Raw genomic sequence first — 13,413 nt, forward strand, 5'->3', positions numbered from 1 at the left:
TATATATAAAGAATACAGTATATAAAAGTAACCATTAAGCGATAGGGGAAAATATAGAAATGTTAATTTTGTTATGCAGTGCCAAAGTAAATATCAGCACCGCATAACACTTTACAACACTTTACATGAACGTTAAATAAATTAATGAATGCTGGTTTAAAAAGGGGTCACCCTCAATATGATTCAACATGTTTCACAGTCCTTAATAACTGCTTCTTCAGGAAAAGCGGTAAGCATATATCCACAATGGCAAAATAGAACAGGCTAAATCAACTGGGTGGCATCCCAGCTCCACCCCTTCCATCACAGGGAGCAAGGGGGGACCATATTTGGAAGGGGGGTCCATCTAGATTGCATGCATTGAGGGATAATCCCCCTTAAACTGCCACATCAATAGTTGCAGCCGATTAATTGCTATATACCATAGACCAAAGATGAACTATGTATTTAATTGGTGCTGTAGTAACCTGCTTGTATTACACTGAAGTCTATGATCAATATACAGTGGTAACTCGGTTTAGGAACACTTCTGTTCGTGAACAATTTGGTTCGCGAACAGGAAGTTCAGCAAAATGTTGCCTCCGTTCGTGAACTCCCCTTCGGGTGGCGAACACAACTGCAGCCATTTTCCCTACTCTGACACTTGGTCATGGCTTCCTCTAGTCGAGATCACAGTTTGATTTGGTTCACGACCAAATCGGTTAGTGACCACAATCGCAGAACGAATTAAGTTCGTGAACCGAGGTACCACTGTATTTCAAACTGAAAAGGCATTTATCGCATAGATTCCAGGAAATGGCCCTGCAATTTCTCTCAGAATGCGGTCAAAGATACAAACCCCCTCCTTTAGAAAATTCAGCTTATCTTGCCCAGCAAGGGCAAACAAATTTACCTTTTCTCTGGAGTTCCTCCTGGTATGTGAGGGTGCATAGGCACTCCTGCCCATACAACCTCATAGCTGTGCATCTGCAGTGTAAGATCTAAGGCACAGCTAGTCTCAGGAGATTTGAAGTGAGATTTGGTGATATCACTGCTGTGCTGCTCATTGTTGCACTTACTAAAGGCTGACATGACCACACTAAAACCCTGCCTGTATCAAGATGGACGCCTCTACACAGAGACACAGGTGTACAACAAGGCATGGTAAGTCAGTAATGGGCAAAGATTAGTTGCAGGGAGACAACACGCAAACCTTTTTACCAGTCCTTTTCCCTCTGCCTGCCTTTTTTGGGCACAGCTTCCAGATTTAATTTCCTCTTTAAAACTGGAGGGAAAGTGTTTGTAGTACTAGCAGATTTTGTCCTGACTAGCATTCTTTTAAAGTTATGAGTTTAGCACTCATTTTTACCATTAACAAGTAATACTTTATGTCTGTGTCTAAAACACAAGTGATTTTATTACATGGCTAGACACACTGTATATAAAACACAAATTTTTAATGGTGCGTGACGGTTCTGATCTGACGGTTTCATAGTAGAATACAGTGCACAGCAGGCTCTATAATAATTCTGAAAATTGTTTTTTTAGTCACCAAACATGTCAGATTCATACCTTTTTATTTTATATCATAGCAGGCTAAAACAACATATTTTTACATTTTATTTCAATACATTGCACACATCAGACTCTGAAAAACCCCTTAAGCTTGTATTTGACATTTTAATTTCCATTTTATAGCCCTTGGGATAATTACGCAGACATAACTAAATGTAATTGGATATACTGTTGTAAATAACCTTTAACATCTCATAAAAATAAACTGAAATAAAAAGAATGCTATACTTTATTTAAAGGAAACATATCCCTAAGTGAGGGATTTAGACTGATGAAGAAGTACAAACAGGAACAGGAAGATGCATGCAAGTTGAGCAGTGGTCAAGCTATTGAGATCAAACCAATTACATAAGCCTAAAGCAATTCAGTTGCCAAAAAAACATGCACATGAAGAGTAAATAAGACTTACCTGTCCCGCAGCCCATGCCTCTTGACTTTCACTCTCTTGCATAGCTATACTATTCAACACTCCTGAATCCCCCCTGCACAATGTGCTTCTACCTGCTGACCTCTATGTCACTGGTGGACCTAGTGACAATCAGAGGCACAGGTGGCGGGACAGGTATTAGGACTTTTTTTCTGCAGGTAGCTTTTTTTTTTTAAATTAACAACCTTGAGAATACCTCTCAATGAATCTCTTGCTTATTCCGAACCAAGCAGACTTAGGGGTCTATTCACAAAGCTGCCGAGGGCAACCGAGTGAATGACCGATCAAGTAGTACAGAAAGTATTGTCCCTGCTCAAGGAACACAAATGCTCCATCCACTCCAGCTCAGGTGCTAACTTTCCAAATAACATAACGTTCATGTACAAAAAGATGGTAGTCATACACAGAATCTAATTCCACTTACCTTTATTGGTCTAAGCGCAGACCACATGAGCTCCTTCTTCTGATGTATTTCACAGTGCTGACATCAGCACCCACTTTGTGCAATTTGGCTGGTTCATCAAGAACCAGCTGAAATTCACACCATGTATACCCTACTTTAGTGTCTAATTGAAGAGACTAGACTTTGATTAGTAGTTTAACATGGAATTTCCCAGCCAGAGCTGTTTGCATTTAAGTTGCTTTGTGTAACTGATCTGCTAACTCAGCTTGATCCCCTTCACATCTTTTACACTGCAACCATTTCATCTTATAGGGTTATTCACAAAGCTGCTGATCAGTCATTACAACTGGGCGGAGCCAGCCCAGCTGTCATTTGCGAGGTTCGCTCTGCTTCGGCTGTCACTTCAGCTCAGTCGAGCCGAAGCATATGCCTTCGGCTCGGCTGAGCCACTCGGCCGCCTTCGGCAGTCGTAGGGCTATAGTGAATAGCCCATACAGCAACCCTTCGGTTCGACTGAACCAATGGGCTCCCACAACCAAAGCTAGCCGAAGGATCAGCTGAAGCTTCAGCTGATCCTTCGGCTAGCTTTGTGAATAACCCCCTTAGTCTTTTATAATCCTAGGTGAGCTCCCTGACAGGCTGTGGAATGTGCCACATAGGAGGGTGCTGTTGTGCTCTGGTTGTGTGTTTTTTTGATATAGTGCCCCAACCTGAAAGTGCACTCCTGAGTGCTACAGGGAAGACACATTACCAAATCCAATGGCATGCAAAAAGGAGTAAAAGCTTTTGAGCAGTACATTAATATCATCATTGTGACAGTCATTGGTGTTTCAGTGGTCGTGGCACAAGTTTGCTTTAAAGTGGTTGGTTTCATTTTGTACAGACTTCCTAAACTTCCTAAGAATTAAACACTGAGAAAATATGAATTATTGGCCCAAAGTATCTTCTTGGTGCTCAATAGGTCCATGATTACATGATCAGATATTCTCAGTGTTTAATTCTCCCTGATTATAATACTTCAGTATTGTAGTGTTTAATGCTTTTCCCTCTTTTTTTCTTGTATAATACAGCATTGTATAGCCCGAATATAGCAATAAATAAAATAAAATTTTTGTCGTCACTCATGTATTGTTCATTTTCCAACTCTGTTTCAACAGACATTGATGAATGCCAAGTTCAAAGCCTTTGTGCCAATGGACAGTGCAGGAATACCAGGGGATCGTTCACTTGTTTATGCAATGAAGGCTACAAGCTATCACCTGCTGGAGAACAGTGTGAAGGTAATGTTGAAATGAAAGTATTACTTACATAAATATACAGTATATGTTGTGGTCCCTGTTAGTGGTGCATTGAACATCCAGAGATGTTGTGGCTTATATGTCTGTATGCTGCATTAAGGAATGTGTGTGAAGAATGAATTAATTCACTACAAGATATATACTTCCAAAACTTTTGTATGTGCTTAGGTTTACCATTACTGTACAAAATATTGATGACGGGGGGGGGGAAATGTCTGTATCTGCCTGATTTGGCGCTTTCTACTGTTCGGCCTAATTGCGCTACCTGATGGTCCCTCCCACGGCCCGCAGCATCATGGGTACTGTAGTTCTGCAATGCTCCCTTTTGTACACTATAGAAGTGGCATGAGGAGCACTGCTAAACCCTTCTGTAGGCAACAAAAAGAAAGTGTTTTTCGGCCAGTGACTGATGACCGGCCATAAACATGCATATTTTACAGATTATAAGTAAGGTAGGAGGGTTATTCACACACCACATCACGAAGCAATGTATTGGAAGAGTGCAGATTAAAAAATGGAGCCTGAAGATGATCTTTAAGATCAGCTATAGTAAGCATGTAAATGGTATATTTACATCTGTGAACATTCAGATGTTTTACTATAATTATACCTGTGATTCATTCAGTGGTGTCATGCTGGTATATAAAATGCTTACAGTGGTTCTTAACATTTTACTTTCTGATGAGTTTCTAAATGGGGTTGAGTGGACACATGCAGTTTGTTGTAATAGCTTTTTCCATGCCATTACATACAAAAAAAATGTGTGGCTGTAACTCAAATGTATTTGGCACCCAAGACATTGGAGACCTTATTATGCTCTCACTTTCAACTATTATACATTTGATGCCTCCACAATGTCTTCTAACACACCTTTCCATACATTTTATTTCTTAATTTGCATTTTTATGTAAAAATATTTTAGTAAATAGCCTGCATCTGTTTTGTCTAAAACTAGAAGAAATTATATTTGCATGTTGTAATGCTTCTTATTTATTTTTACATAAAACTTGCTCTCAGCACTGATATAAATCTGAAAACAGGATTTCAAAATCAGACACACTGTTTATCCAACCTAAGTTTTTGTATATTGACAACTAATAGATAGAAAAGTATCACAGAATTCCATATCCTTGTACTAGAGCAAGGGTGAGGGTGTGAAGGCTTATAGCTGCCAATTTTCCCTGATCGCCAGATTGCTTCCAGACAATTTTATCCTTAGAATCTGCAAAATTGTAAATGTTTTTTAAAAAGTTTTCTTCTCTTTATACTTGTTTTCTTCATGCTGAAGTCAATTCCTACGTCTATGTAACCATGTAAAATGTTCTACATACGTTTTAGCTAATCCTTAATATTATAATAATTAAGTCCCACTTCCATTTTGCTACTGGGGGAACAGGAACAGCTTCGGCTGATCCTTCGGCTAGCTTCAGCCCCAGGACCCCTTCGTTTCTATAGAACCGAAGGTCTGCTGTATGTGCTATTCACAATTGCTCCCGAACTTAGCCGAGCGGCTCAGTCGAGCTGAAGGCATATGCTTCGGCTCGGCTGAGCCGCGCTGAAAGCCGAAGCTGGCCGAGCGGCCGGAAATTATTAATTGTTTTCTATTCTGACACGGCTCTGTGTCAGAATAAAGAGAAAAAATAAAAAGCAGTGTTTCTCTCCTGGGCGGCCCGGAGCGGGAGACTCCCACTGGTACACAGGCAGCACAGCAGAAAGATATGCACTGTACTTTCCAACACACTGCTCAGGGTGCAGTGTGATGCACGGTGGTCCTGACATTATGTGTGATGGCAGAACCAGCTACGCCTAGTCCCACCCATTCCAAACCAGAGGAGCTGGTGAAGCGGAGTATGCTGTGTGCATGTGGATGGTGATTAATCCAGCCCCTCCCCGGCCTAAACATGAAAGTAAATAGTGCATAACTATGTGCTGCCTTCAATCAAACATGAAGGTGAGTGAGTTACAAAATGGACACAATGGGCTAGGTTTGCTGGTTATAAGGCAGTACATTATTAAAGTCTCAATGGAAGCACCTTTGTGTGAGAATTATAATTCCACCCTGGCCACCTCGCTGTTTATATCACTCCCTAGACACCACATGGGCACGCACAGCATGCCCACCCTCCTGCTCACAATGCCCTCTCACTCCCTACTCCCAACACATGCAGTATATTGCTACCCAACTACCACACAGTGCACCCTCACCCTTCTCGCACAGCACATCCCTCCAAAATCAGCACACCCCCACCCCCCTTCCCCCAGCTCAGAGTCCACCTCATCACCCCCTGCTCTAAGCACATCTCCCCCTGCTGACAGACATCCCTCCCTCCCTAGCTGCCACACCACCTGACCCAAAGCAGGTGATAGCAGCACGCACAACCAAGATAAGGCTGCAAGCAGAGAGCAAGAGTCCTCTTCCTCCATGGAGACCCACTGTTTGGTCCGATGATGACAACACCAATCAATTATTCTTGCAAGATGAGTCGCCTTGTAGTATTTGGCTAGATCGGGAAGACCTATGCCACACAGATAAATAGGCAAGGTAACAATGCTGTAACGGATCCTGGGGGAGGCATATGACCATAAGAATCCGGTGAAAATCTGGCATAAACATTGCAAGAATGACCGAGGAATCCGAATAGGGAGAGCCTGAAAGAGGTAAAATGGTCATTTTAATGGCATTACATCGACCAAACCAGGACAGTGTCAGGGAATTCCATGCTAAGAGATCTTGTTTAGTTTTTCCCAGTAAAGAGGCACAATTCACATCGTACAGGGGATCGCAGTCCGCAGCGAGATAAGTACCCAGATACTTGAACTCATCAGTTGACCAAGGGAGAGGAAAATTGGAGCGTAAGCGCGCGACCTTTGATGGCAGTAAAGACATATTTAGGGCAGTAGATTTAGAAAGATTAATTTTGAAGTTGAAGAGAGAAGTATACCTCTCAAGTTCATGCAGTTTAATAACTTCATCAAAGCTTTTTCAGTGCCCTATTAATGGAAGTTTTTTTCTACTCGCTGTCTGATCTATTCTCTAAGAGCACCAATTATTTCTTATCTTCACTGATGCTCACATACTAAGATCATGGAGGGGTCCTATTCCTTCTCCTGACCTTAATTTACGGGAAGCTAGAGGTGCCCTGTGTATTACCTATATTGTTTGACTACAGAAGAGGCCAACAGCTGCAGTGCAAATGACGATGTGATTTGAAATTGGTTATACTATTAATTGGAGCTTTTGTATTATAGCATGCCATTTGAAATATAAATCCTATTTAGATGCTGTGGTTCTCTGAGAAATTATTTTCTAAAATGTTGTTTAATGACCCATATACTCTCGCTTTCTGAAACTCCTTTCTGAAAAGGCATTGTTTACATTGTAAGCACTTTGAAAATCTTGAAAACATATGGCGAGTTTACATTACCAAACAGATCAAAAGTAACAACAATTCTTCAAATGCATTCCAGTGATTAGCTTAACACTAGCCAAAGTTTCTTTACAATATGTATGATGCCTAATGAAAACAGACAGAACATGTATTATAAACTCTGCGTGTGGGGCATTGATGGTGATCTCCTATTTGTTCCCCATGTGTTTTTCACTTGAATGAAAAAAATGAAAGATTAATTATGTAAAACAAACATTTATGTTAAACACACATTTTATGGCTGTATATAAAAGCTTTATGACTCATTGTTTAGTAATTGCTGATTGATGAACTGAATCTAGTGTGAGGTCTGCTATCTTATCACATTCTGCTCCTGAGACATTGTGGGCAAAAAAAATTCCAAGAAAATAATTGGTTTTTAATACATTCTTGATAGGATTATCTTTTGGCACAAAAAACCTGTTCCACCTAAAATGCTTAAAGCATGCTAGACTCTATGGTCCTGTAGTAGTACCTCATTTTGGATCACTAATAGGGATGAACTTCAGGTTCGGGTCAGACCTGGGCTTGAGGTGAACCCAAGTCATTCACAGTGCTGGTGAATTAATGTGGCAATTTGATCGGCTCCATCAACTTTATTGATAGATGGGGATTTGTAATTTAATGACGAGAGTGCAGTGGGGAAACATTGTCAGGCAGTGGGGTGTCATGATTGTCGCTGGATGAGGCGATTAATGATGGATTTACATCAGGGGACATCATTTACATTTTTTATTGTTTTTTATTTTGTATTGTTATTAAAGGAATTTTTCAAGATGTCTGTGTGTTTGTTTACATTTCACTTTTTGGGAATGAGTAATGTACCCTTGTTCTCATCGTTCTGGGAGGGGGGCAGATATCTGGGGTCCCCCTTAATATAAAGGGGGCATACAGATTCCTATTAGTCCCACCCGCAATCCCCTGCTTCCTTTTGTATGGACAGGATATGGGAAAGAGACGCTTGTCCCTCAACATTGGGACAAAGGTACTTAGCAGGGTGGGACTTACAGTGGGGTTTATAGACTTTAATAGGGTTTGGTGCTATGTTCAGGGTTTTGTAGACTTCACACTGGTTTTTCGGATCTTCCCGCAAACTGAACCTGAGCCTGTTTACTCATGCCTAGTCATTATGAATACATTTGAATTTGCAAAATTGTTACACCAGAATTCACCTTATTTTCACAATTGCTGCTTTTTTAAATTGTGTTAATAAGTGTGTGTGTTAGATGGTGGTTCGGGCTAACCAGTGGTAATGGCGTAATGCCAGTAAATAAAAAGAAAGTGTATTTCCACCTGCTAAATCTGGTAGGCATTTGTGGGACTTTGCAGATCGACTAAGGGTAAACTGTAGGTGCAGATGCACTTGGTGTGTAGGTGTTGCAGCACATATCTTTTTTTAATAGAAAGCCATAGTTTTACCTTAAATAATAATGGTACTAAAATAATGCAACACACAGTTGATATATTATCTGAGTATGAAGGATATATGTTTGAACAAGTACACAGACAGCCCCTGATTTATCAGAGAGATTTTCCAACAACAAACACCTACTTGTTATGGATGTTATTGATCCTTGAAGCGGTAAATTCCTCAGAGTCGATCCATGTTTCTCCTGATGCACAGTCCCACCTTTAATCTCTCTGTGTGTAATTAGCACCTAACTGTTTAGGGGGAGAAAAATGCTTTGCTAAAATGCTGCATCTTACCAGAGGATGCAGATGTGTTGCATAAGAGAACAAAATCACAACATTTAAAGCAGCTACCTGATCTTAAGTTAATGCTAGATATACATAATTGATTATTTGCAAGGCATGTAACCAGTTCGAGGATCAAGATCAAGTACTGTAGATGGTTGTTGTTGGGTAAATCTCTCTGATGAATCAGGGGTTGTTTGTGTACTTGTTCAAACATACATCCTTCATACTTAGGTAATATATCAACTGTGTTGCAGTATTTTAGTGCCATCATAGAAGGTAAAACAATGGTTGCCTATTAAAAAAAATGTGCTGCAACACCTAATTACAGTAAACTCCCTGTTATCCGGCATCCACGGGGATTGGTAGATTCCGATAAATGTAGTTTCTGGTTACTATTAAAAATAGGTCTAACTAATGCCATACCACATACTATACCATACCATAACATAAACTCTGTATTGACATATTAATATTGAAATGCAGCAATCAGAAGGAAATTAAGACAAATAGGCACACTTAAAACACATTCGTTTCCAGGATAATGCATGCCGCATTTCAGCAGAACAGTGATTACACAGGGGATCTTTTTTTCTGGTTAGAGGAGAATTCTGGTTAGTTAAATACCGGATAGTTTACTGTATAAGTGCATCTGCATCTACTGTTTTCTCTTAGTCCATCTGCAAAGTCCCACAAATACCTACCAAATTTAGCTGGTGGAAATATACTTTTACAATACTGGAGTGTCATTAAGAACAGCACACCATTTGTCACAAGGTTGTGTTCTTGTCTGTGACTTTCTAAGAAGTAAAGCATATCAGAGCCTCTTGCAACTTCTATTACCAATCTAAATAATGTAAATGTACTGTATTTTATTTATACTGACAGTGCATGCATTTTACACTCATGTGTATGATTGTTTTTTTTTTTGCCAATGGCTGTTCACAATTTTGAAGACAGGATTGCTGTCTGCCTCAAATTACAACTTGTGCGTCATAAAAACTCAGAAGAAATATCCACACACTAGTCATAATTTTCTAAAATTACCATTTAATGTCTGTTTCCTGAGATATAATGAAGCAACTATATTATGTCAAGCTGGATACATAATAGCTGGAGAGTAATATGGTTTAAAAATAATGGGCCATCCAATCATGAAATAATTGCTTTGTTTGCCAAAACTTTGATTGCAGACATAGATGAATGCCAAGAGTTGGATGAAGCCTGCCAGGGAGGAGGAAGCTGCTCTAATACATTTGGTTCTTATATATGCATATGTCCACCAGGCTTCCTGCTTGTTGATGGAAGGAGGTGTCAAGGTAAGGGTTTTTAAAGCTATAATAAACAGAAAATATGTACCCTTGTGGAGAAGATGTCTGGTAATTTTGGAAAATGTTTCCTTATATAATCAAGAAAAACATTTACAATTGTTCAGTGTTCCAGCTACTTAAAACAAAATAACAAGAAAGCTGTATTGAGAGTAATATGCAGGGTGGTATTGCTGATCTCTTTCTGAAAGGAACAGTTGCCCAGATGTCTCTAGGGTTATTACATTCTGAGTCTCAGACGTGGATCAAGAATGTATTATGTTCCAGTTTATGGTTCAGAGGTTATTGAGGACAGGGGCAGACAGGTAAATAACATTTTCAGATGTATAGGCTAGCTAGCAATGGGAGTTTACATACCACCTTGAAGAAAACATTTTTGGTTAACGATGACTCTTTTTTTAACTGCCGACTGTCAATAACAACCTAGGAGCTACGAATGCCCCCTCAGGGTCTTCTAAGGTGACTAGATGATTATTTTACTGTCTCTTCTCACTCTGAGACTACTGTTAAAATGCATTTGGGATCTGTAAGAGCATGGTCACCGAGGTGCCGATTCATTTTTTAGGTGATTTTGGAGGCTACCTTATGTGACATTTAGCAACTCTTCTGCTAATGCCGGTCTATTTTTGCTGGCACCATTTAAAGTGCACTGCAGTTATATTGAAAATGAAATATCATAATTCAGCAAGGGATTACAGCAGAGGTAAGCACCTAGGCACTCCAGTTAGAACACTACAAATGCATCATGCCTCTGCCTCTGGAAGTCATGCTTGTGGTTGTCAGCCTTGCAATCCCTCATGGGACTTGTAGTTCCACAATATCTGGAGTGCTGAGGTTACCTATCCCTGGATTACAGCCTATTTGATCAATACTTCCCATTTCCTTTGGGGCATTGCTGTAGTGAACAATCACTCCTTGTGGGTAATAATTTAAAGCTAATGTGTTCATTTTTGTGTATATGTGTGTATATATCTTGTGCATGACTTGTCGCTTCACCCCGACACAGCCATCTAATATATTGCTCTTTCCATTTATTGTTTTACAAAGACTCAGTTTAATATTTTCTGATGGTTTTCTGCCAGTATGTCAAAACTTTAGAAGAGTGTAAAACTGTACATCCTGTCTGATAAAGAAAACAGATTCAACAGAAATTTCCTTCATTTTTATCTACACTTTTTTGTAAATAATCATAATTGCTGCCCAGAAACAACCATATGGGCATATGCACACGGGCACCTAGGGTCTTGCAAGTAAGATATAAGTGTATTTTTCTACAGGTGCTGCATACAGCCACCCATTGAAGTCAATGACTATATGCTGGTATATGTCAGTACTTACTGTAAATAAACACGAACATATGCACGGATGTGCAACCCCGAATAAGACAGTCTGTTCTGCTTTTTGTTTTCCTTCAATATGTTCTCCTTTTTGTCTTGGTTAGAGGTAGCAAATATGGATGTAATGTATGCAAAGTGTTATAAAGTGCTACATCACTATAAAGTCTGGAAATGGACTTCATAGTGGACAGCCAAATACATGCATTTTGATACTATTTGAAAGGCTGGTATCTCCCAGATCACTAGAAACAGCCAAAAATAACTTTTATTAACATTTATTAAAGAAACTGCATAAATTATTTTCAAGAGGTAGAAAGGAAATTGGGACCTCTTTCTTTTTGCTGAAATTATTTGTAATTAAGCTATGAATATCATTTTTTCCATCGCTGGTGTTCTGGCTCCATCTTGTGTTCTGAGAAGCTTGGAGGTGCCACAACACCAACAAAAACTCCATAAAAATAACTCCATTAAAATAGAAAAGTTGTCCCATAAGTCTATTATAAAAGCAAGCCTGAAGTGTCACATATTTACCTAATCCACCTCTGTCAGCACATTGCACGTCAATTCTTTCTTCATTGTAAGCACCCTGGGTTCCTGGAATCCCTGAGTGCTCTGAATTATACTAACTTCCTGGGCTTGGGAGTCTGGCCCTGCCCTTCCCATCTCCTAAGCCTTGCTATAGGCCAACAAGACCGCCATTCATAGTGGTGGCCACATAATAAGGTTTAAATATTAAGCTCCACCTGGAGAAGTGTTTTTCAGAACACCCAGGCATTTTGGGCACACAGAGAAAGGACTCGACATGCAGGTACCTTACTGAGGTTCCTTTTATGTGTTGACAATAATACATTAGGTGAACGACCAGGGAGTTATCTACTATCTAAATTAATACTGTACATAAGACTTTCCTGTTTGTCTCTGCTGTTTTTTAGAGAAACAGCAGATGGTAGTGATAGAGCTTCTATTGTGGTAACCCTAGGCTGGAGATGGAAGGCAAGAAAAAAGGAAGAGCGGGCATACATCCAGGAAGTGGCACAGGCCCTCTGTGAACTGTAGTGCCATGGATATGTATATACTACACTGTTAGGCTACATGATATCTTAGGCCAGTCAAGTTCTTGGTCAATGAGAGCCACAGTTATTGTCTGCCAGCACCCTCTGGGCCTGAGGCTGTTAGAGATATCCGAATCTCAGCCCCAGAGCAGAGTTAGGATTTCATGAGAAAAATGTACAGCAGATGTACATCTCTTTTAAGCAAATACTTTGCTAGAGAAGTTGGGAGAAGTGTGTGAGGTCAAGCAGTTGACTGTTAGACTTCAGGTGACCAAAGTCTTTACATATTTTGAACAAGCAGTAAATGCACTATAAAATAAGCCTCCATTAATATCTCTACTTATTGGCATTGTGAAGAAATTTGCAGTCTTGGTGAAATCTGAGCAGGCTGCCAGCCCTCTAAAAAAACAGCAGATTTTTCTTTATTCTGTTGAAAACTGACCAACATTTGACTTTAGAGTCTTTGCTGTGATCTTTGAGGATTTGAGGATCTTTAAAAACAAAGTACTTTACATTAGAAGCAGCTAGAGAGGTCTGGGATGGCTTGGTTTAAAGCCCCTTTACTGATTGTTAAGAAAAGGTTAATGATTTAATGTGCATAGTCTGGATACAGGTGAATTTCAAACACTGGTGGCCTCCATATTTCTAGCATTACAGGTTTGGTTTAACAATATCTAAAACTGTATCTCCGGCCAAAAGTTTAGTTTTAGTATTAGATAGAATAGGGGAAACTAACCTATGTTAGTTTTTACTTTCTGTGGCCCAATTGAAGTGAATTACTTTCACTTTCTGATGTTTAAAAAGTTGTCAGTCGGACATGAAGTTAGGAGTAATATCCACCAGTGACAAAGACAACAATAAAAGTACACTTTTTTTTTTTTTTTTTTTTTT

The 13,413-nt window shown here is 39.7% G+C and overlaps 1 protein-coding gene across 2 annotated transcripts in view; it reads left to right on the forward strand.

The window, feature by feature from the left end:
- LTBP1 (latent transforming growth factor beta binding protein 1) overlaps positions 1-13,413 on the forward strand; it is a 169,663-nt gene that overhangs the window by 105,271 nt on the left and 50,979 nt on the right. For both annotated transcript variants that reach the window (XM_018552900.1, XM_018552899.1), the window contains exons 18-19: positions 3,542-3,664; positions 9,999-10,124. In XM_018552900.1, the coding sequence (XP_018408402.1) occupies positions 3,542-3,664; positions 9,999-10,124 (249 nt within the window). The remainder of the gene's footprint in view (positions 1-3,541; positions 3,665-9,998; positions 10,125-13,413) is intronic.

This window comes from Nanorana parkeri, unplaced genomic scaffold (assembly GCF_000935625.1).
Source record: "Nanorana parkeri isolate BGI_ZX_2015 unplaced genomic scaffold, ASM93562v1 scaffold100, whole genome shotgun sequence".
NCBI classification, from domain to species: domain Eukaryota; kingdom Metazoa; phylum Chordata; class Amphibia; order Anura; family Dicroglossidae; genus Nanorana; species Nanorana parkeri.